Here is a 23,302-nt window from a genome sequence, read left to right on the forward strand (position 1 = left end):
CCTAATTATTTGTCCACTTTCCTTTTTTTAGTTGTCCTTAATTACTTGTTAATATTAACAAATCAAGAAAGGACAATTTCTTTTTTACCTATTATACCCTCAATTAATTACTTTGAAAATTGTAGAACTTCTTGAAAATTTTAAATTTTTAATTCATTCACTTCATAATTAATAGGGGTAAATAGTATACTCACTATGTCAATAATTATTTTCTTAATAGATGTGTCAATTCAAAAATGAATATGTAATTAAAGATAGAGGAATTATTTAATAGCAATAATTAAGTATATATAGTATTCATTAATTTCCTAATGAACATGATTTTTGTTGAAGAAACAAAAGAAACATAAATTATATATCATATGAATTACTAATTTCTTAATGAACTTGATTTTTGCTAACCTTAACTAAAGGAGTATATGTCGACTCTTCCACTCTCCCCCGTTGGTTAATTTCCCAGTTATTTCATCAAATAACTCTTTCTACAATCTACACGCCGTACGCGTTACACTATCTCTCGAAGCAACCTCAAACTTCTTCTCTCTTAAAATAAAAATTCATTCCCTTCTTCATCTTCAAATCTGCTTCAATGGAGCCTCCAAATCCCCAACAATTTCAGCAATTTCTCAGCAGCGTTCTCTCTCAGCGTGGCCCATCTGCACTTCCGTATGCTGAAGATGTCAAATGGCTGATCCGTCAACATCTCCTTTCATTAATCGATATTTACCCTTCACTTCAGCCGAAAACTGCTTCATTTACTCATAATGATGGACGGACTGTGAATCTATTGCAAGCTGTAGGTACTGTTCCGATGGTTTATCTAGATCGTCCGTATAATATTCCGGTGATTATTTGGTTGATGGAATCTTACCCACGTCATCCGCCTTTGGTTTTTGTGAATCCGACTAGGGATATGGTTATTAAAAAACCTCATCCGTTTGTGAATCCATCTGGGGTTGTGTCGATTCCGTATTTGCAGAATTGGATATACCCTAGTTCGAATCTTGTTGAATTGGTTCGTAATTTGAGTCATTTTTTTGGAAGGGATCCTCCGCTTTATGCGAAAGTACAAGTACATCCATCAAACCCTAACCCTAGTCCTAGGCCTACCCCTACCCCTACCCCTACCCCTCATCCTCCGCCAAGTACGAGTTTTCCTAATCACAGTTCACCAGTTGGGTCATCTGGGATTTGGCCCGCGATACCTCCTCGGCCAGTTCAACAACCTCCTTATGGTGCAGTGAAACAGGATGATCGGGAGGAGGTTTTTAAGCGGAACTCGATAGATAAGCTGCTTGTTGACTTGCATAATGATATAGTTGGGTTGAGGGATGCACAGGAGAAGGATATGGATGGGTTGTTTAATGCTCAGGGAGTGTTGAAGCAGCGGGAGGAGCAGTTGAAACAAGGGTTAAAGGAAATGCAGGATGAGAAAGAGGGGTTGGAGCAGCAATTACAGATGGTTTTGATGAATAGTGATGTATTAGAGGGATGGCTGAGGGAGAATGAGGGGAAAGTGACCAATTTAGGGAATGTGGATGTGGATACGGCCTTTGAGCCATGTGATAGTCTTTCCAAGCAGATGCTCAATTGCACGTCATCAGATTTGGCGTTAGAGGATGTGATTTATTCGTTGGACAAAGCTATACAGGGTGGGGCAATACCATTTGACCAGTACTTGAGGAACATAAGGTTGTTATCGCGTGAGCAATTCTTTCATCGTGCTACAGCATCAAAAGTTAGGGCTGCTCAGATGCAGGCTCAAGTTGCTAATATGGCTGCTAGAACATCACAATATGCATTGTGATAGACATCTGATCACTTGCAGGTGTGTTTGCAACAGACTGAAGGTCAATATATTTCTAAATTGGTTACTTGTGAATAATCTGTCAATGTGCTATAGCTTTATCAATAGATTTTGGCACTACATTTTGGCGTGGGTGTTTAATTGGTATTTATTGGTTGTATCATTTTGTTACCAAAAGTAGAATCACATAAAAGGGATTTTCCCTACAATGATATCCATGATTTTCATTTCTGTCAAGTCATCCCATTTCTATGAGATTGTGATTTTGGACCAAGATTAGTGTTCTGTCACTCTCCCAAAAAAGAGTAGTAAGAGGTTCCAACTCTCTTGTCTTCTCCTTTAGTCTCTGCAGTTAGCCTGTTTTTTGGATGGATGTCTATACCGAGGAATTATTTCAAATCACTGTTATGGCGATCAACATTCTGTTCAAATACATATGCATATCTTTGTGTACTTGTCTATCTAGCAATGTAGCATGTTCTATATAGGTGTTTCTCAAGCACTTTGTGTTGTATATGAAATCATAAAGTTTCTCCATCTGATGTTATTTGTCTAAACACAGAGTTCAAAGATGTGTGACTTATATAGTTAGTGATAGCGGAACATATTACAGCAATAGTTGAGAAGTTAGTTTAATATATATAACATTTGAAATAGTTAACTGAATTCGGTTTATTGAAAGCTGCAGAGAAATAGAATGTATCAAAATTTTGGAACGTTCTAAATATGAAAAATGTCATATGAATTGGAATATTGTGTATGCATTTGGGTACAATTCTTGCTTTCTAGTGTATTGGAAATTCAGGAAAACGGTAAGTACCCAAGCTAACTCGTCCCGAGTTTTCAGTTACACCTGTACTTTGTAGGATCTTATTAACCTTACTATTCCGAAGTGAAATAAAAACCCCTCCAAGTGTTGGCGTGGTGGAAAAGTGAGTTTGTGTGTGTAGATGACTGCATGCTTGAAATCTTGGTTTCTTGTTTAATGGGTTCATTTCAAGAAAGTTAACCCCCTACAAAATGCAGGTGTCTAACAGCAAACCTGGGAGTACTCATGCCTTCTCCCTGCCATTCAAATGAAATGGCTACATCCATTTGCTGTGCCATGTAATCACACTCATAATCCAAAATCAGGAACTTGTGTGACTCTTAAACCATATTATGAATTACATACATCATTATAGAGCAGGTAGCTTAGACTTTAGACTTTACAAAAAAAGGTACTTAGTTTAGAGAATCACTAGATTTATATAGACATCGTTACATGTTAAACTATAAAATGTATTTGAGGTAGTTTATCCGTAGTCTTTCATGGACCACTAGCTCTTTTGCTCGTTTTCTAATTTTTTGGCTGGGAGCCTCAGTAGTCAACACCTAAACCTTCCATGTTTACTGGGTCCACCTCCATCAAAAACTTTTCACCCACACCTTGGCATTGCTGCAATTACGGAACTTTTCAACCCCACAGTGGGTTCTAATTTACTAATCACATGTTTCTATTTTCGGAACATCACATGTAGACTTTTTTGAGGGAGAATCACTCTGCAGGGGTCTCCTGTGTGTTGGATCCTCCAAAGTAGTGCATTTTTGGAGAATCCAACACGGGTGCAGAAACATTTTTGGAGAGTCCAAGCAACATAGCCTGCCATTGCTAATAATTAGAATGACTTGTGGTGGTGTACTATCCTTTATATGGGGGATGAATTTGGCTTCAAGTTGAGGGTCTAAGGAGTGGAGGACCTTTTGAAATGATTAAGTTCTGACCATTTCAGTTGGAAAATGGAATCCGAAGAATGTTAGGGTTTTAACTTTTATTGGAATATGTCCCAGGCATTTTGATCTAGAAGACTTGAGATCAAGTCATGCTCACCGCTATTGTTCGTTCAGGCGCAAAAGCCTGGGATGCTCTCCAGACATGAGACATATCTTGAAGTGAAGTCTCGAATTCTTCATGTACTATTGACACTAGCTGCAAACTGCGTAAAACCATTGGATACTTTTGACACAAGTTGTAAATTGAGTAGAAAAATTAAGAGACATATGGTACTTGGTTTGCTTATTATTTGCATGATGATACTCCCTCTCTTGCTGTCATACTAAAAAGTCATTATCCAGGTGAAACATATACTAGTGACAACATATTACCTTCTGTCGTTGCTTAACGACTGCCTGCTTATGCCAGTTTGACATGATGATTTTTCAAGTAGGTATGCTACATATATTATTTTAAAAGGTCATTATCCAGGTGAAACATATACTTGAGACAGTTATCATGTTTATTAAATAGTGCAAAGTGTTTCTCAGATGGTAGGGCCACTCTGTTGCTTTTGGTTTGGTCCTAGACAACTCAGTTGATCAGTGTGGATGCTTGAGTTTTGTTTTTCAAACTTGTGCGTCTTCTGTGCCATGCATGATGCAACTTTCATATCAGCAGTGCAGTTTGATCTTGTTCCTCCAAAAAACAATCAGCGTCCGTCCTTTGAGTCTGTTAAGTAACACATGAATCTACACACACATCTGTACTGTACGTGCATTGTATGTGTGCGTGTATAAGCAAATTGTACAAGTATGTTCTTGAGAGATAAAAGGTCTCAACTCTTTGAAAAATATAGAGCACATTTAACTTAGCGGTGGAAGAAACTAACAGTCACTCAAGTTACGCCTTTCTCACTGCATGAGCAAATCCATACTATTAATATGTAAATGTGACCATAACGGCCTTTATTTTAAGCAATTATCCGCTCCAAGAACAAAAGCAAGCACCGAGACAACTCTGAACAAAGAAATGATACATTTAAAGTGAAGCTTAACCCAACAATAATGTACGTACTAAATTGTTTTAACTTGTGACTTAAAACTAATATTTCGCCCCTTAACCTATACTATGTCAAGGGGAATAAACAGTTCATAGATAATAATAAAAGTTCGTGTTTGTTCTATTTCCACAATATAATTTGGCAACAGAGAGGGCTAGTTGGAACCTAGCCTTTCTCGTTGTGGAGTCAAACTGAGGCAGTTGAATATAATAAAAATAGGTTACAACAGACCAAGAGTGCCAAGTATTGTATTTTATAGACCTTTTTTCTTGCCATCAGCTATGCACTGATCTGCCCAGGCCCAGCAATACGACTTGAGCACTTTGGGAAACATTGCAGCATTGTGCCAGTGAATGTGGATACATTCAGAGGCACCATCAACATTTTTGGCAATCAAGTGCTATAATCTTTCCTTGACAACAGTTCTTGAAAGTTTCCTACTGTCCCATGTCAGTATCAAAGTCTCTGCATGCACCGGAGTTGTACAAGTTCCAGATTTTGTTGAACCTAAAGTGCGTCTTTTTAAATTGCATCTTGCAATCTTCACTATGCGCAAGAAGTTCCTGTCAGAAAACTGAACCAGATATACAAATATCAGGACGACAATGTAGAGGGTGTCTAGATTATTAAGGACTTCTTAGCAATACTTTTATGGAGGCAATGCCAGAAGTGACACCCAAGCACTCCCCTTGACACGGAAAAGAAGATTCACTTGAAGCACTTTACTCATAGTTATGCAAGAAGCTAAACAGTAATACAACTGTTACAGTTGCAAGAGATATCAACAATAACAAAGAAAAAAAAAAGAGAAGAAAAAATGGGGTCTGAATCTGCAACATTAAAGCTATACAGGAGCACATTATATGAGTTATACAAGAGCGCATTAGAGGTCTTACATCTGGAAGATCAAAGTCACCATCCTTTGCATCACATACATCAATTGCTACCTTTCGGAGCAGTGGCATCTAATTGCATTAAAATAAATTATTAAGAAATGTCAGGGTTCACGTCTTGAAAGGAAAAACACAAATTATCTTATGCTTACCCTTGAAGCAGCACGGATAATGAAATTTCTATCAATTCCAAGGCCCTATCATTCAAAAGTTGAACTTCAGTGATAACATTTAACTTATGCATAACAGCACCTTCAGAACCCATTCAAAGAAAGGATTAAAATGGTACTTCATTAAATGATAAAATCATGGCAAGAATGTCATTTCAGCCACATTAAAAACTTCCTGAAGTTTCTACGGGCTTAAATAGTGTGATTGGACTCACTCAAGACTTCCTAGAAGTTCTCATGCATAAAACGAAAAGGAAAAGATGAATCAGATTAATTTTGTATTATATTAATTGTGCCCTTTGGAATTCATTGTTCGGTATTATTGATCCTCCACCATTTGATTTTTATTTCATTTACAGAAGTGTGGAACATTCAGTAGCATAAGACTTACATTATGACGTAGTAAAAGATCTTCAAGTGCTTGACAATTCATAAGCGAAGTGACACCCTGGGCAGTTACTTCACCACAGTCCTAAACAATATTAGACCACATGAAATTGTGAGAAAACAGACACAACTAAACTACATTTCTAGAGGAAATAAACAATTTAAGTTTCAAACCCAAAGATAGTAGTGATGGAACAAGCCATAAAGAACGCTTGAATGGACTAAAAGTTAAGACTTCTTCTTTTGGCTGGGCATCTCATCTATATATGCGACATCTGAAATGAAACTACCTATATATCCTGTCATATGGAGTTCTCAGATAATTAACAGTAAAAAAAAAGTGATTTGAAATCGAACTCATTATTTCAATGCTTCTGGGAAAAAACAAAATGTGACTTGAAATCAAACTCATTAATTAAACGCTTCTTATGTCTCAGATCTCTGTAACTGATATAGGGAAGTATGTTTTGGCTTTAGAAGCCTAGTTCCAGAATAACAGTGGAACCTGTACTTGTCAGGCTGCAATTTAGGACATAACACGGTTTAGGTCTGTGTGTCTGTGTGTCTGTGTCAACTATTAAAAGATCGTGATCTCAGGTAAATTATGCTTAACATCAGGAGTTTGATACTACTTAGGAGCATCTTAATTCTTCGGGGCATTGTTTAACTTAGGGTTGCAAGAGACACTCTTCATTTTTAAGCATCCAACTTCCGGAGATTCTGATATTTGCTACATTCTGTTTGTAGCGATACAGCTGATTCCAAATTCTAGTAGCTGATACTAGAATGCACGACTTTACAGGAGGTATGCATCATCGATTAAATTGCTTATGCCTTCTCTCTGTTTTTCACCCAGGGTGTGAAGAGCATACATCGTGTCTGGTCTCTTTAATGACTTGGGCAATCCCCACCTCTTGAGCTAACTTCTAGGATTGAGTTACACCCAAGGTCGATCCAGATGTCCAACGCTACTGGGGGGTCCCACAATTTGGCCCTTTAAGGGATGGGTGATCTTTTTAGTGTTGCTTGGGCAATCCTCACTTCTTGAGATAGCTTTTGGGGTTGAGTTAGGCCCAAGGTCCACAACACAGGGAGTTCAGATTCCCACCACAAATGCATCTCTTGTGAAAATAACCTTTTTCTTTAGTTAGAACTGTAGGTAACAGGTCACAAAACTTAGGTCGTAACAACTGCACGTCAAGAATATTTAATGGCCAAACAAAATACACCTAACATGCTAGTGTATTTCTCCTCCCAATAACTCCCCATGCAGATCATTTGGAACCTGAAGCATATAGAATCCCATCACATAGGCAACTTTTAATTCTTTCTTCAGCTTGAAGAATTAGAAATTTCAAGAGAAACATGAAAGCAACTCAGCAAGTATACAGCGAGAGGAGTGAAAATAACAACGGTGAACCTCTAAATGAAGAGAGATCAACCCTGGCCAGCCATTTGAAATAGTATCTTGTGACTCTGCAAAGAAACATTATAAGGTCATAAAACCAGGATTTCATCTCATAATTGATCTGCCAAAAATTCCAATATATAAGAACAACATGGATCTTCAAAGTTTGCAAACTATTGCGATATTTAACTTATGAATCATGCACTGGAACTTCGGGAAAGAAGGATAGGGACACTAAAAGAGTGACTAACACCCAATTTGGTTTTATGCTAGGTAGATCTATAATAAAGGTTATATTCTTGCTAAGAAATTGATTAAAATTTATAGGGAGAAGAAGGAAGATCTACACATTATATTATTGATCTAGAGCATGCGTATCAACAAATGCCCTTTCGTTGATATTGGAGAAGAACTGGATCAGTATTAGCTATATAAAGAAAATGTATGAAGAAGCCATCACTAGTGTTAAGAATCAGGAAATCTTTAATATGACAAGGGTCAATTCCTTGTAAATTTGGAAAAAGTTTGGAATACTTGCAATTGAGTAATTAGGATTAGGAGCTACTTTCCTTTCTCTTTTTGGATTACTTGTAAACACTATTTAAATGGTTGAGGAAATAATCAAGCAAATCATTCCCAATCTCTCTTTTTTCTCTCATTCTTTACTGCGCTAGTGTGAGAGCAGTGTAAGGACAAACAAGAGGAGTTCCTCATAGCAGTAGGTTTACACCAATCATTTGCACTTAACCTGTACTAGTTTTATTCTATAGGTGATTTAGCCCGTACATGTTTACCCCAATTATGAGATGAGTTCCCATGGTGTATGCTATTTGCATACAATATTGTGTTAATTGATGACATCACTGAGGATGTTGACCAAAACTAGAACTAGGGAGAAGCTTTCTAGAGGTTTTTAGTTGGGATAAGTAGAAGTAAGATAGAATACATATTTTTTGAAAACAAGTAAGAATATATGCACCACATGTTTTGCCAACATAAGAACATCAAAGCTGACATGGAATAAGACAGAACTATGGTTGAAAAGGGATATGGTACACCTAAAATCACATGGAAACTTGTTTCAAAACACCTACAGTCTCTTGAAATCCAGGCAAACTTGGAGAAAATAAAGGCATAATGGAAGAAAAAACGAAAAATAAGTGATACCAGTTTGTTGGAATCATGTTGGTACACTTGCTTTGAGTCCAATATTCGTTAGGACTTAGGAGTCTTTTAGTGTTGGCAGAGATTTGCATGCCTGCAAAAGATGTACATAATTTCTAGTGCTAGAGAACATATATTTTTGGACATTAGAACGACAGGCCAAATGGAGCACGTGGATAGCGAGGATTTATATAGACAATCCTAACTAGCTTGGGGGATTGAAGTGTGGTGGTGGTTGTAATTGTCTAATTGATCTGAAGGAATAAGTATAGCAAATTGGATTTTGCTTGTTACAACTGGATGAACCTTAGACAAGGGAATTTTTCAAACATCATACAAATTCAAAACAAGATGTTCTTGAGAGTAGTGCAGACCTGAATTAAGACGTTTGCATCCCACCAGTGAAAGCTCAGTTAAGTTCATGCAATTCTGACTAAGGATAAGCAAATCATCATTGGTCATCTGAGTTGATACTCTTTCAAGTTTCAATTTCCTCAAATGTGGTGCACTGGACTGGAAGCTTAATGAGGAAATCTCACCAAAGCAATAGCATAGAGCTAAGACTTGCAAGTTTTTCAAGGTCTCTAATATATTTCTTACAACAGAATCAGATACTACCTGTTAAGATCAGCAATGTAAGCAACACTGATTTCAAGCACTAATCTAAAATGCACACCATCTAGGACTCGGACAAGATACACTAACCAAATTCAGATATCCAGGTGCAACAAGGTATGGCAGATTGTGTTATACAACTGGATGCCCTGATTTTTCTATCCTCAATAAAATGAACAATTGACATTTCCTATCCATACAAACCTACTTATATTCAGATGTATGTCAGACCCTGTAAGTAATAAGTCTGGAGAAAAAGAATCACAGGGCCTACTTTATCCCGATAAGTCCCATTATTAGAAGTTTATGTCATAAAACACTTGCATTATATGCCCTCTGCCTTGATTTCTTTGTTGGTTTGCTTTTTATGTCAAAATTTTATAAATTTGACCACAAATTCTAAACTTATATATCAATATTTTTTGAACATATAATCATTAATGTAGATAGAAAATGAGAGAGTGATGGCTAAATCAAAATCCAACTTAAGGTCCAGGAAAATCACCAAATTCCATTTCTTAATTTTATTGAATGATATTAAAAGGTATCATTCTAAGTTTTTATAATCTAAATTAATGATGAACAGATTTAGAGACAATGAAGAAACTTTAGTTTCCAAGAGCATGTAATAAGTTAAGGACCTTGAAACAGGTTCTAGTCCTCACCTTAACTTTTAAGGATAAAGATCCAAGGTAAAGATAACTTTCATCACACTTAATGTTACTTGAAGAAACATGAAGTAACACTTGAAGAAATCATTACAATTCATCGTCCATTGACATATAGTAAAGAAACTAGAAGGCGGTACATTACAGAAAGAGAACGCAAGACAATGAGATATACTTCATGAAAGTGGTTAGGCTTGAGGAACCATGCTTGGAATAGACAAGACAAAAAGGCAAAAAAGATATGGGAATTAGTTGCAACGATCCCACCGTTTGCGGCTATACTTATTCTGTCATCACATTTCCTTACAATTTAGATGATTGAAAACCCATTCAGGCCCTCAACCCATCAGCTCATTGAGCATTATCCAATATGCACACAGCATATTGGATCGAAACTACGCGAAAAAACTACCAAGAACTTTTGCATTGACACATTACCTGGAAATAAAGAATCAAGGTCTCTAGCCAAGGACAAAAGGTGGGTACCAGTTTGAGCCCATCTTCACCTAAAGATCCACCTAAACCAACAATAAATGTCCTCAACATTTTAATTGCTGGACGCAGGGCCTCCAATGAAAAGAACGAGAATCCCCAACCAAGAGAAATTTCCTCCAAATTGCAGGACTTCCCAAGCTCATAATATAATACAGGAGAGTTCCCTAGAATATCATTTTCCTCTTGTAATAGATGCCTGCAGCCTCTGGCAATCAGACATTTTAGAAGAGGATTTCCGCGGACAACATGACCCACTGCATGGAAAGAAACCTGTAATTCCAAAGTGAATAATATATTGGTTATACAGACAAATCATCTGTCTATAAACATCATTCTTCCACAAATGCTCCACCTATAGAGTCCAAAGTCCCAAAAAGTGCTCCTTTCTAACTATTCTGAGATACTACAAGTCAATAAAACCAAGTGAAACACCTTGGCATTTTTGGCACTACTCACTAGTCCATGTAGTGGAGGGAGCTTACACAGAGATGTGGAGAGTTTAGCAACAGAAAGCACGTAGGTATCTGCTGATGTTTAACATTTTCTTCAAAATGCATGGATCTGATTTCCAGAAACATTTAAAAGTTATTCTAAGTCCAGTGCTCTAGCTTCTATTTGTCAAGAAATTCACTTGGGCTACAGATATACATACATGTCCTGAAATACATTATTGTATAGAATTATGTGGAAGCATCCCTTTTAGGAGCTTAGACTGTTAAAATGGTAGCATTCTTTTTTGAGTCTTTGGCAGCTCAGTCATGTGTGTCGCCTTTCGGAGTCTTTTATACAGGCCAAAAACATAGAAATATTATTTTCAGTATGGCAGATGGTGCGGTACTGCGGTTTAACCTAAGGCCTCCACTCTTTCAACACCTTACCCTAAAAGCTTGACCCAAGAGCAAACTGATAACATAGAAATTCACATATTTTCCAGAAAAAACTTGGAGAACGTTGACTTTAAGTTCTTCCAGGACTACTTACAAACCTTAGTATCAGATACATCAAGCATTTCCAGTGATGATCCTGAAAATTTATATAGACAATTGTCGACAAGCTGTGTTTCCCTCAAACAAAGACTTCTTATTCTCTGAGTTTGAGAGATAAGCTCCAAAAGAGAAGTCTCATTGATACCTGCGAATGAAGAGAGTTTTCAAAAATTGAAGTGAAAGAGATAAAACAAACTGGAAAAGAGGATATAATCATGTCCCACATATATGTTTCATCAAAAGATAATTATGTACCGCAAATATAATTGCCAGCTTCCTTATCTTACAATGTAGAGCCTTACATGAGATTCCAACAGTCAAAAAAACGCTCCCTTGAATACAGTTGAGCAAGAATTTTGTTTGTTATAGGTGGCAGTGATTAAAATTTAAGTTCCAGCTGTCATTGTTCAAAATTAAATAACTCTTTAAACTATCAATAAATTAATTGAGTTGTAAGTAGCTTAGACTGAGATTCAGGTGGAAACCAAAACATGCAGCATCCTCCGCTAAATCCTTACTTTTGTGATTTCAGAAAGACTTCAGCATTCAAGCTTGCAGTTTTATTTTGAAAAAAGGAGTTCTTATATATCCACATTGAACTAAATTTTATCAACAGTCACATTGGAAGATGCAAAGCAGTAACTGCTAACCATAGTTTTAAATAAAAGCTTCTACGTACAAACTTCAGTTTTGTTAACAAACATTGGCATGGAGGAGGCAAGGCAGAAAACAAAATCTAGAACATCGCTCACCTTTACAACCTCCTATATGCAGAATTTGAAGTTTGTAAGCTAATGAATTGGTGTTGTCTGCCATCTTCATTGCCACAGTGTCAAGTCTAGAGATATTACGGCAAAGTGACAGCACACAATTGTGCCCAAATGAAGTATCACACACAAAGATTGAATGTAGTTCAACACATTTCAATACTAAAATGGATATGCCAGAATCCGTTATGGACATACATGCATTGAGGTTAATACAACATAAGGAAGGGCAGCACTCTGCAATATTTTGGAGATCAGAATCTGGAGAATATCAAAGAGAAGTAAAGTTAGCTCAATGCAGAGGGCATCATATCATTAAGAGCATACAAGCAAGCTGAATTTCCAATAAAGATCCTCTAACAGCTCGAGGAAAGTACAGACGAGATTCCAAGGCAACATATAGATGCGATTTGCAAACTATATGCATGAGAAAATGAAAGTGGTGTCACTTACAAAACACAATGTAACAGCTAAAAGCAGTACTCAACATTTACATAGCAAGAGTTTGGGAAAAACTTTCTAAGATAGATTGCATAATTTTGATAGGCGGGAACTAAGCGAAGATAAGAGGATGATTCTTTTTACAGTGGTTTTTCCTCCCTTCACCTTCAGTATATAAGCTTTCTAACATATCAGGTATTATTTTTGGGTTTCGTTCCTAAGCATGCTTTTAGGCTCATACCTTTTCACCAAGAATCAAGTGAAGTGAGAACAGTACTTGGGTCTTTAAAAAAAAATCATTTCTAAGGACCAGAAAATGAAAAATGATCTCCTGGAAAGAGACTTTTCCTTTGGTCAGGATGGGGTTTGAGCTAGCCAGCTAGGAGAGATGGCCAAATATCATACCATAGATATCTGTTCGACCCTCCAATATGAGTTTTGAAATATTTGAGAGCTGCCTAGAAAAGTGAAATGCTGGTACATCAGGACATATCTCATCATTGGGAGATGTTGATATCTGCAGCATCACAGCAGGAAATGAAGATATAACTGAGACCTTTGCTGGTATTACAGGAGTACAGTCTACTGTTAGATCGATGTCTGAGAGTAATGGGCATCTCTGTAACAATTGGTACAGCTTCATTGTCCTGAAGGTCAAAATATAAGCAGCTTTTAATGTTGTTAGGGATGGAAATGACTTGGAAAAGAACTCAATGGCAGCTTCAAGATGCAGCATAGGACAATTTGAAACATCCACTACTTGCACTGCTTCAAAAGTCAAAACAGGGAAAGTTTCCCATGAAATCCGAGATATATCCCTATGGCGCTCAAGTTTGAGTGAAAGCTGATTAAGCTTCTTCATCAGCAATTTGTCCAAATTATTGGAAGAAGGAAGCATGTTTAGGAGAAGAAGAGGCAGATTAATTTGTGGGCAGCCTGAAAGGTCCAATATCTACAGAGGAGATTCAGAAAAGGAATTAAGCAACGAAAATGGTTGTTAAGTGATAACATTGTATGAATTTCACAACTTCATTTCAAGTAAAAAAGAGGAAAAGTGAAGAAAAAAAAGATTGTTTCACTTTGACACTGTAAGTGATATTTTATAATCAAGCGAGCAAGCCTACTCTTGATGATGTTGAATGTACTAATCTTTTAGTTCCAACAAGTGATTAAAGGGAGAAAGATGAATTTAGAAATCGTGCCCAAAGTACTAGCAAGTTCAACTCTTGGAAAGTTTCCAAGAGCAGATAGGGTGAAGTGAAAACTATAAGCAGAGTCATTTGTTCCCATCATTTGAATTGTCTGCAGAGTATTAGCAATATTCTATCCATTAAGTGACAACACAATGGAAAAAGATATCAAGCTATCACAATTCAGAAAATCTATTTCTCAACAGAAAAAGATGTCTAGGTCTAAAATAAGTTGTAGACACTCCTTGTTTTTCTTTTTGTTATCATTTTGCTTCTAGATAAGAATATAAAAGAACTTCATGTGAAATGACTTTCATAAGTAAGTTGTCAGACTTGCCACTTTAGTCCCCAGATTTCAAGCCATCTTTGATTAGTCAATCAATCAGAATGGATAAGACAACCGTGAGTCGTTATAAGCTTCGTAGACTCGGTCAAGTCGCTTATACAATGCCGACGACTATTTTCCACTTAATAAGTGAAGGGGAGGTGGACTATATTTGTGTGGCATCCAATGAAAAATGAAAGCCAAAACCCACAAACACTGAAAGGATGCTGGTAAAATGTAAACCTTAGTATATTCAGTCAAGCGGATCCTGAGCTGATTGCAGTCACCACCTCCAAGAATGTCTGCTAAGATAAAGGAACGGGAGGCAGCTAAACTACAGATAGCAACCACACTTCTTTCTGCAAACTTTGAGAAGAAGGGGCATCTTCGTTTCCCTAAAATGCGAACAAAAATACAGAAATGATCAGAAGGAACCTAAATAACACTTGAGCATTAGTGCTTTGAAAGTAACAACTCAAAGGACTGCTCATACCAGCAGCAAATGGCAATGATAAAAGGCTAGTGCGGATCTGTTAACAAAGACAATGGTCACATAAATTACTCAAGTCAGTGTAATCAAGAAAGAATTCAAATGCATATGTAGCAGAGATATCGGGGCAAGAATCATAGGTCTTCAGCTTGTAGCTTTTAGATTTGTAAATTTTTCAAGTAGTGGAAAAAATTTCTTGCACCCAAAAGGGATAGAGCTGTTCATGAGTTGAGTTTCACACTAAGACCTTACAGATAAATATCTCAATCAATTATCAAATTGGAACACTTTATCTGCAGGAAAACTAGGACTGAGATCAATGCACCTGTAATGTTATAACATAAATCAGATATGCAAGGAAAACCAAACAAGTGAGCTGCCCCATAAGTACAAGAAAATTGAGTGTGAGGTTCAAAAGATATTAAATAGGCATATCATCAACAAGGATAAGAGTCACGCAAACGAAATGTCATAAAACAACAAAAAACAAAGAGGAAAAAACACTATTTTTTTTGATAAAAAAGAGAAGGAATATCTACTTCCGGAATCTTATATTGCAAAACTCCATATCAGCAGTGATTACTAATCTCACTAAGTAGGCTAGATTATTCTTACATGTTTTCCTTACACGGATTGTTAAACCTGATTTGCTAATGTGGGGTCACTATAGCATGCTGCGGTGCAAGGCTAGTTGCAGTCTGAAAGAATACAGTCACTAGAAATTGTCACAACCCCCCTTTTTAGGCCTCTCTCTGATCCACATGAATACAGACAAAATTCAATTGGAAATATCACGTCATTTAATCAATCCCAACAATATCATATACCTCTGTTAGAATTTCAAGGCGAGCATCACCAGTGGAGCTCAAACGATCAGATGGGTTGGTGTTAGCGGCAAGCCATAGTAGAATAGCATCACAGAGATGCTTCTCGCTGTGAAAAGTCACCATGAAATCAGAATTGCAGTTGAAATGAGACACTGCATCAGACAGACCTTTGTTTTACCAGATAAAGAGAATACCTACCTATCTACTGTCAAACAAGGTTGCTTTACACAGGAAAGCAACAATTCAAAAGGGACATTGTGAAATGAGTCACAGGATGCCATCCATATCTGCAGTAAGAAAGAAAATTACATCTGGAACAGTTGTTGGAAAGTAGAAAGAATCATCTGACGTGACATGCCAACAAATAATTCAAAATAATCATATCATATTATATATATATATATAAAAGAGAACCTTAGGCCCGCTACGTGGCGCCCCACAAACCAGAATTCCCTTTTAATTTATTTAGCGTGACTTTTATGTAAAGTTGCGACTTTAATGAAGAGTTGCGACTTTAATGAAAAGTTGTGACTTTTACGAAGAGTTGCAACTTTTATGAAAAGTTATGACCTTTATGAAAGGTTGTGACCTTTTCGAAGGGTTGCAATTTTTCCAAACAGTGCACAATAAACATTTGTTCACACTACCCTTTGTTGTCTATAAATAAAGGGATTTCCTCTCATTTAGCACAACAAAAATTCTGAACCTCCTCCTCATCTTCTTCTTCTTCTTCACAATTAAATATTTGTATACTTTGCTCATGTTGAGTGGCTCACTGACACTATTGCTTATTGCTTATGTTACAGATCCTGGTATGTATTTTTACAATCATTAATTTATAATTTATGCTTATGTTATTAAGGCTAAAGGATAAGATGTAATGATTTTCATTTTCCTTTACATTATTAATGTTTGTTACTACGTAATCTTGTATGTAAGATAATATAGTTTTTTAGTTTTAATGTCTGATAGGTTTTAAGTATTATTTTATAAATTCCGTGATATTAAATTCCCGCGCGAAGCACGGGTAATTTTACTAGTTAAGACTAATATGAAGGACAACATGTTTTCTCTGGCTTATATTGCTAAATCACTGCAACAGCTCTTGGGCTTGTTTGTAGCTAGAAATGTTCCTATTTATATTCAAAGTAATATACTTTTGATATTCAGCAGAATTGACATAAAAAAACACACTATTAACTACAAGAGTGGAGTAAGAAATTTGAAAAGCTGAAGCAGATCTAATGGCATGAAAATGTGTTGAAATTGTTTTAGTTACTGAAGTAATTATTTGCATAATAAGTTACTAGTTTTAAGACAAATCTATTTCAGTTACTATGCTGAATTATTATTTTTTTGTAACAACTCTCAAAATTCACATTTCACACTCACTGGCTAACTCTAACCACATGCAATAGAAATTTTTCCAGACAACTAGTCAAAAAAAACGAGAATACCACTGCCCTTACCATTGAATGACATAAAGTTACTGCAACTAAACAGCAAAATTACTGCCAAATTTTTTGATAAACTTGTTTTTGCAGAAGTTACCCAAGGAAAAGAGAAAAGAATTGCATGATGGAAATGGAAAAAAGACGGTAATTAGATTGGGGGGAAAATAACGCTGGAGAAGGGAGAGAAATCAAGGACGAGAAGGGATAGACAAAGAAACATAAAAGATATGCAGATATGATTTAGTTGATCCTCCCATAGAGGTATGTTATACATATATACATTCAAATCAAATCAATTCAAGAAAACATTGAATGGCAGAACAATTTGGAGACTTGGACAAAGTACAATTTAAGCACTTACAAAGTTCCTCGCTAGATAACCAGTCAGTTGTGGAATAAAATCAATTGCTGCATGATATTCCATGTTAATCTATAAGAGACAACCCACGGAATCACATTAAATCATAATATGAAGAGCAATATGCTGCAAATATCATTTTCCTAGTAGCTAAAAGTAAAACATATTGTTACCATTCTCTCTACCATAATCCCAGATATGGACCAAATCTTCTAAACATAGTTGAGGAGGCCAAATGCTGCCTTCAGATGTTACATATTCCAGCCAACTTCGACAAACTAAAAGAAGCTTGTCCACTCCAAAAAACAACGACGCCTGCAGAATATATGTGCAAGATCAGATCTTTACCAATAAAAAGTCCAGGATCAGATATTAGAAATTATTGGACAAACAACAACAGGTTGCATCTGATCTCTGGTCAGAGACTTGCAAAGCAAACATCCAGTCAAAAGAGACCTCCAGGATGTAGTAAAACTCAAAGAGGGGAAATGAACATCTTTCCAACAACATTGTGATGCAAAGATAAACCTTCCTGAAGTAAAGTTGGAGCATGCTTTTGTCCTGGAGTATTCTAGCATTGGGCTCAGTGCAAATACAGCACACAATGATAATTGACAAGTGTAGCATTCTTTCATAAAGCTTCACCTTCTTTAGTGACCCCCGATAAAGAGATCACTCAATTTCTCCTTGCAAAATGATAAATATGAACAAAAAAAATGGTTTAGAGAAGTCAGCTAGGCTAGAACCTAGCTAGAACAGATGGGAAGAAAGCACCTAGTGTTTTGTCCCTGCTGGGAATTGAACCTGAGACCTCGTGATGCCCAAACCCACTTCATTGATCACTAGGTCACACCCTTGCGTGACTCTGCTTTGAAAAATCACTATTTCCTTTCAACCTCTAACAATCTATTAAGCTAAAAAAACTTTGTATTTATTATTTTTAACTAAACCCGACAATCCTTTGTCCAAAAAGACATCATAACGCATCTTTTTGTTTGTTAGTGAGACATATTGAATCGTTTGGCTTTTCATATGGAAGAAAAATCACAGATGTCCCATGACAAGGCCGTACCAATTTATGCTTAGATACAAATAGTTGTAATTATGAAGGTTAACCTTGGAGCAATGGTGAAGTTGTCTCCATTGAGTTCAAGCCATTATGCTTGTGTCAAGGTAGCTTGCCAACATCACACCCCCTTGGGATGCGTTCTTACACAGAACTTGTATGAACGCGGGATGTTTTCTTTTATGACAAGGAAAATCTGCAGTCGCTATCCTTTAGTTGAGCACAGGGTAAAACCCCGCTCTAATGCAATAGCTCGCAAACCACACAAGAGAGGTAACCCCACACTAGGCAAGACATTAGGAAAGTCCAGTGCGACGAGCTCGACCCAGAAGGCAAACCTTTGCTTTCGGTGGTAAGGGGTTTCAAACTTACACCTCTAACCTGGAAGTCCCTAGCCCAAACCACTGAGCCACCCAATGCGGGATGCTTTGTGCACTACGCAACCCCTTTTTATGAATTTTGGTATACCATGCTGAATGAATATGACTTAGACCCTCTATCATGTTTCCTTAGTTCCCTTTGTTTTGTGTTTTTAANCCCCCCCCCCCCCCGGACCATGGATAAGCTCCCTACATTTATAATGGAAGATTGTGTAACGAAACACATTCAATACCTCCTTTGTGTTGGTTTGATTGACAGAAATATATTACTTCCTCCGTCCTAAATTATGTCATGCAGTTTATCTAGACACAAAGTTTATGAAATATGAGAGAACTTTACAACTTTACAATGTTCCAAAACTATCCTTAAAATAAATAAATTTTAAAATAGAGAAGTACACTTTTATTGACTTTTGCCAAATACGTGGGACACAAGATGGGTAAAATGTTGATAGTGTCATTAAACATTTGTCAAATAACGAAATGTGTCATTCTTTTTGGGACTGACTAAAAAAGAAAGTGTGTCTAATAAGGCGGGACAGAGGGAGTGCCTTATTTAAACCCCCACACTTACCACCCCCCTCAAAAAAAGGAGGAATGTTGAACTCTTATCTATTACAAGGGCAAGGCTTTCATAGGCAAGGTACTATGACATCACTAAGCTAACAAAAAGTAGTAAAGTACTTTCACAGATTTCCAAGTGACCAACAGAAAATACATCAGTGAAACCTTTTGAGCAAATAAAAGTAATTGTTGCAAAACTGGTAACTGGAATTCTTACCTCATACAAAGGAAGGAAGTTTTCTGAAGTAATGTCCATCGAACATCCAAAGATAAATCTCAACATACTCAGAAGTGACTCCACGTCCCAATGAATAGATATAGAGTCAAAGCAAGATTCACTGAAGCAGTTAAACCATATAATAAAGAGGTAAGGTAATCTCACAAAAGAAAGGAATTATGTTATTATAATATTAGCCAAAACTTCTATAAATGGAGTTATCACGGTACATTATTTTTTTGTCAAGTAAAGGTAGTTATCTTTCATTCAGCATCCAGAAGATGCAACAAGATTACAAACAAAGCCAGCTCCTGTACAAGAATAATTCTTGTACATTATTTCACTCAATAGTTAATATAGGATAAATTCATTTCTCTAGTGCTTCACATGGACTAAGAACTAGGTGAAGAAAATATCAAAGTTTGAGTTGTTTCCAATCACTAGAAGAGTCTTCTGAGGAAAATAATACAGTGTCCTTTTGTTGCTTCAAGATCTGTGTCTTCTCCAATGAACCGCTACACCTTGAGATTCATCGCTCCGAGATGAACATGATATTAAAAAAAGGATAACTGTCAAAATCTATACAATACAAGGCCTCATGCTTCAATAGAAGTCCATCACTCGCTAGCACATTGATCTACAACTTCTTTCCGTTAATGGTTCAGGTTAGGTGTAGCCAACACCACAGTAGACCTAGTCAGCCGCCAAAACATTACTTAGTGTCACTCAATTGTCCAATTAGCCCATGTTTGTAGTACAGTCAATGACATGCGAGGTAGAAAAAGAAAAAAGAAGTCCTTTGATCCTTCAATGCTACGTAGGACGCCTGCGTCTATTTGTTCTACTTTATACAAGTTTAAATGCCTACTTGTGCACACCAAAAGTTGGAGGGCATGGATGCCAACAAAGGCCAAGTTTAAGGCACAATTATGTATTATGACCAGTAGCTAATCAGATCATTCTATTCTTCATCCACTCTACACATGGTTGGCATTCTATCTTCTCACATGTAGATCATATATTATTCTGGAGATGACAATAGAAGTTTAAGGTACCAAAATTGCCAAATAACATCTCTTACTTACTTTCCTATAAAAAAACTTAAGCACTTGTCAGGGATAAAGGTTGCTTACTCCATTTCATGTGTGCCTTGGTATAGAGGAAATTTGCTATGGATATTTTGGCAAAACCGGTATGCGTGACTATCGACCAATCAACTCACCTGTATATCCTAATGTCACGCTACTGCAACGTTGGGAAGCCTTCAGATTGGTAAGTTAAATTATCTTGCCACTACATGTGAGATAGAGTCACATCCTTAGATGTATCAAGATTCAAGAGTAATCTAGGACAAGGAATTCTCCACAAAGATCAAGGTAATAGTGTAAGTATCAAGTTTGTAAATGCATATCAGGCTGCATTGCCATCCCATAGGCGATCAATGTACTGGTACTTCATTTTCATTGGTAGAAACTTGGTCTCTTTTTTTTTTTATGACAAGGGAAACCCGCAGCCGCTACCCTTTGGGTGCGCACAAGGTAAAACCCCCGCTCCTATGCAATAACTCGCAAACCACATTGGAGAGGTAACCCGCACTAGGCANCCTTCAGATTGGTAAGTTAAATTATCTTGCCACTACATGTGAGATAGAGTCGCATCCTTAGATGTATCAAGATTCAAGAGTAATCTAGGACAAGGAATTCTCCACAAAGATCAAGGTAATAGTGTAAGTATCAAGTTTGTAAATGCATATCAGGCTGCATTGCCATCCCATAGGCGATCAATGGTAGAAATTTGGTCTCTTTTTTTTTTTATGACAAGGAAAATCCGCGGTCGCTACCCTTTGGGTGCGCACAAGGTAAAACCCCCGTTCCTATGCAATAACTCACAAAGCACATAGGAGAGGTAACCCGCACTAGGCAAGCCCGGTACGACGAGCTCAACCTAGAAGGCAAACCCCTTGCTTTCGCTGACAAGGGATTTCGAACTTGAGACCTCCAACATGGAAGTTCCAAGCCCAAACCACTGGGCCACCCCGAAGGGTAGAAACTTGGTCTCTTTGACAAGTAATAAGCAAGATGTGGATACTAGATCAAGTGTAGAGGTTGCTTATAGAGCTATGCTCCCAACAGTAAATGAGCTTTTGCAGTTGAACAATTACTTGAAGAGTAGGAGTTTGGAAGAATTTTAATTTGTCACAATCAAAACGCGATAACATGGCATCTAAACCAGTGTTCTTTCGGAGGCAAAATATATGGAGATTGAGTATCACTTTATCTACGAAAATACACAATCCGCACTCATCTCTAATATTGACGAATGAATCTGAACCCCAGCAGTGGCCGAGCCAGAATTTTATACAATAGGATTCAAAAAAATAATAAAATGCCAAACTATGATTTGAACTTGTTACCTAAAACAATTTTTGAACTCCCTCTGCCACTACTCTAGAATACTCCCCTCTCTCAAGGGGGTCTCACTAGTATATATTTAACAAATTTATTTTTACCCTATTTACGTAGAATTATTTTCTAGCGAAGGAGATTCATTGAACCCATTTGGGGTCCATGTTATATGCATTCTAACTTGAGGGGAAAGTTACATATTGACCAGATTTATATTATCATTCCTTGTAACATTCCATAGAAAATTAAGCTCATAGTTTGCATTTATTATTAGAATATTTATTTCCCAAGTTAGCAGTAAGAAATAATTAACTACCATTTCATAGCTAGCCGAAGAACACATACAGCTGTTCTTGAATATTATTAACTTATTATTCACTCAGTACCAGACAAATCTGCTCTTCCATACTCTTGTTCTTCGAAATTAGTTAACAAAAAATATAATAATGTAGCAGTCTCCAATCTGCCAAAGCATGTTGCTTCAGGGTAGCTTAACTGTTGTAATTTGCTCCAGCAAGATATCAAACACGAATAGCATTCTAGATTTGTTATTCATAAACACTTCACTAAGAAACAAGTAGCAAAACCAGTATTTTGTGTTCAGAGTAAAACAAATTTGTATAACTATACTCAAACTCATTCAATACATAGAACTTCAGTAAGATTGAAGAAAAAAAAAGAATTATACCTGAAACTTCCACTCAATAGTCCGTGAAAGTACGAAGACTGCTGAATGAGCCTGTACTTCAAAAAATCAAGTGAAACGAAAAAAAGCAAAAATTACACACTTTTTTTATAGATGTTGAAGGTAAAACAGACAGAATAAACAGAAAAGATGATTTGCCTTTGCCGATTAGCTTTGATTTTAATGATTGGGCGATGGGCAAGTGATGTTAAGTCCCATTGACTGACTTCAGCTGTTGAAATGACAATCTCTTCGTGATCTCCGTCTAGTTTGGACCCGTCGGAGTCGATACAGTTGAGAATTACTGTCTCGCCGTCGGCAGTATCGACGTCGGACGCCATTACTAGAAGCTTTTGGTACCGGATTCAGGTAGTTCAGTCTTCAGAGTGAAGACGAAGGAGGAGAATAGGACCCAAATGCAAAAACGGGCTTTTGTTTAAAAAAAAAATTATTGTAGAGAAAATCCTAGTATTATTTATGATAGTAAAAAGTTATATTAATTCTCTTTCTATAATTCTATATTATTTTATTCCTTTTTAACTCTTTTTTTAATAGAAGAAATCACCAAAACATTGTTTTGACTTCTCATATTTTGTCCTGTGATACTCATATCATTCTATTCTTATTATACTTTCTTCCTTTAATCTTTTTCTAAGTTGCAGACTTGCACTAATACTCTCTCAGAAATAAAAATCAATAGTCAAGAAGTGTTAAGCAATGTGTA

The 23,302-nt window shown here is 36.7% G+C and overlaps 2 protein-coding genes across 7 annotated transcripts; one reads left to right on the top strand and one right to left on the bottom strand.

The window, feature by feature from the left end:
- Positions 1-475: 475 nt before the first annotated feature.
- LOC125866009 (protein ELC-like) lies at positions 476-2,039 on the top strand. Its single transcript, XM_049546288.1, has one exon. It carries the CDS (start codon positions 590-592, stop codon positions 1,805-1,807), a length of 1,218 nt encoding a protein of 405 aa, XP_049402245.1. The 5' UTR covers positions 476-589; the 3' UTR covers positions 1,808-2,039.
- Positions 2,040-4,617: 2,578 nt separating this feature from the next.
- Positions 4,618-23,001, bottom strand: LOC125866003 (BTB/POZ domain-containing protein FBL11). Of its 6 annotated transcripts, XM_049546277.1 has the most exons (19): positions 22,738-23,001; positions 22,582-22,632; positions 19,489-19,609; positions 17,435-17,576; positions 17,265-17,311; positions 15,648-15,736; positions 15,450-15,555; positions 14,626-14,662; positions 14,376-14,527; positions 13,023-13,569; positions 12,162-12,437; positions 11,409-11,554; positions 10,367-10,693; positions 9,020-9,263; positions 7,494-7,549; positions 6,078-6,158; positions 5,669-5,713; positions 5,520-5,588; positions 4,618-5,197 (listed from the first exon to the last, which is right to left on the bottom strand). In XM_049546277.1, the coding sequence occupies exons 1-19, from the start codon at positions 22,917-22,919 to the stop codon at positions 5,024-5,026; spliced, it is 2,892 nt and encodes a 963-aa protein (XP_049402234.1). In that variant the 5' UTR covers positions 22,920-23,001; the 3' UTR covers positions 4,618-5,023. The 6 variants fall into 6 exon arrangements, 4 of the variants coding, with proteins under 4 accessions (XP_049402234.1, XP_049402236.1, XP_049402237.1 ...); XR_007446439.1 differs by lacking the exons at positions 4,618-5,197; positions 5,520-5,588; positions 5,669-5,713 and adding an exon at positions 8,649-8,739 and having other exon boundaries at positions 6,124-6,158; XR_007446440.1 differs by lacking the exons at positions 4,618-5,197; positions 5,520-5,588; positions 5,669-5,713; positions 6,078-6,158 and adding exons at positions 7,338-7,358; positions 8,649-8,739.
- Between the last annotated feature and the right edge of the window lie 301 nt (positions 23,002-23,302).

This window comes from Solanum stenotomum, chromosome 5 (assembly GCF_019186545.1).
Source record: "Solanum stenotomum isolate F172 chromosome 5, ASM1918654v1, whole genome shotgun sequence".
NCBI lineage: Eukaryota > Viridiplantae > Streptophyta > Magnoliopsida > Solanales > Solanaceae > Solanum > Solanum stenotomum.

Coding starts and splice junctions, on each gene's coding strand:
- LOC125866003 (XM_049546277.1), bottom strand. CDS start 22,919: ATGGCGTCCGACGTCGATACTGCCGACGGCGAGACAGTAATTCTCAAC. Junction 14,528..14,625: donor ATCATTGCCATTTGCTGCTG/GTATGAGCAGTC, acceptor TTCGCATTTTAG/GGAAACGAAGATGCCCCTTC. Junction 13,570..14,375: donor GCTTGACTGAATATACTAAG/GTTTACATTTTA, acceptor TCTCCTCTGTAG/ATATTGGACCTTTCAGGCTG.
- LOC125866009 (XM_049546288.1), top strand. CDS start 590: ATGGAGCCTCCAAATCCCCAACAATTTCAGCAATTTCTCAGCAGCGTT.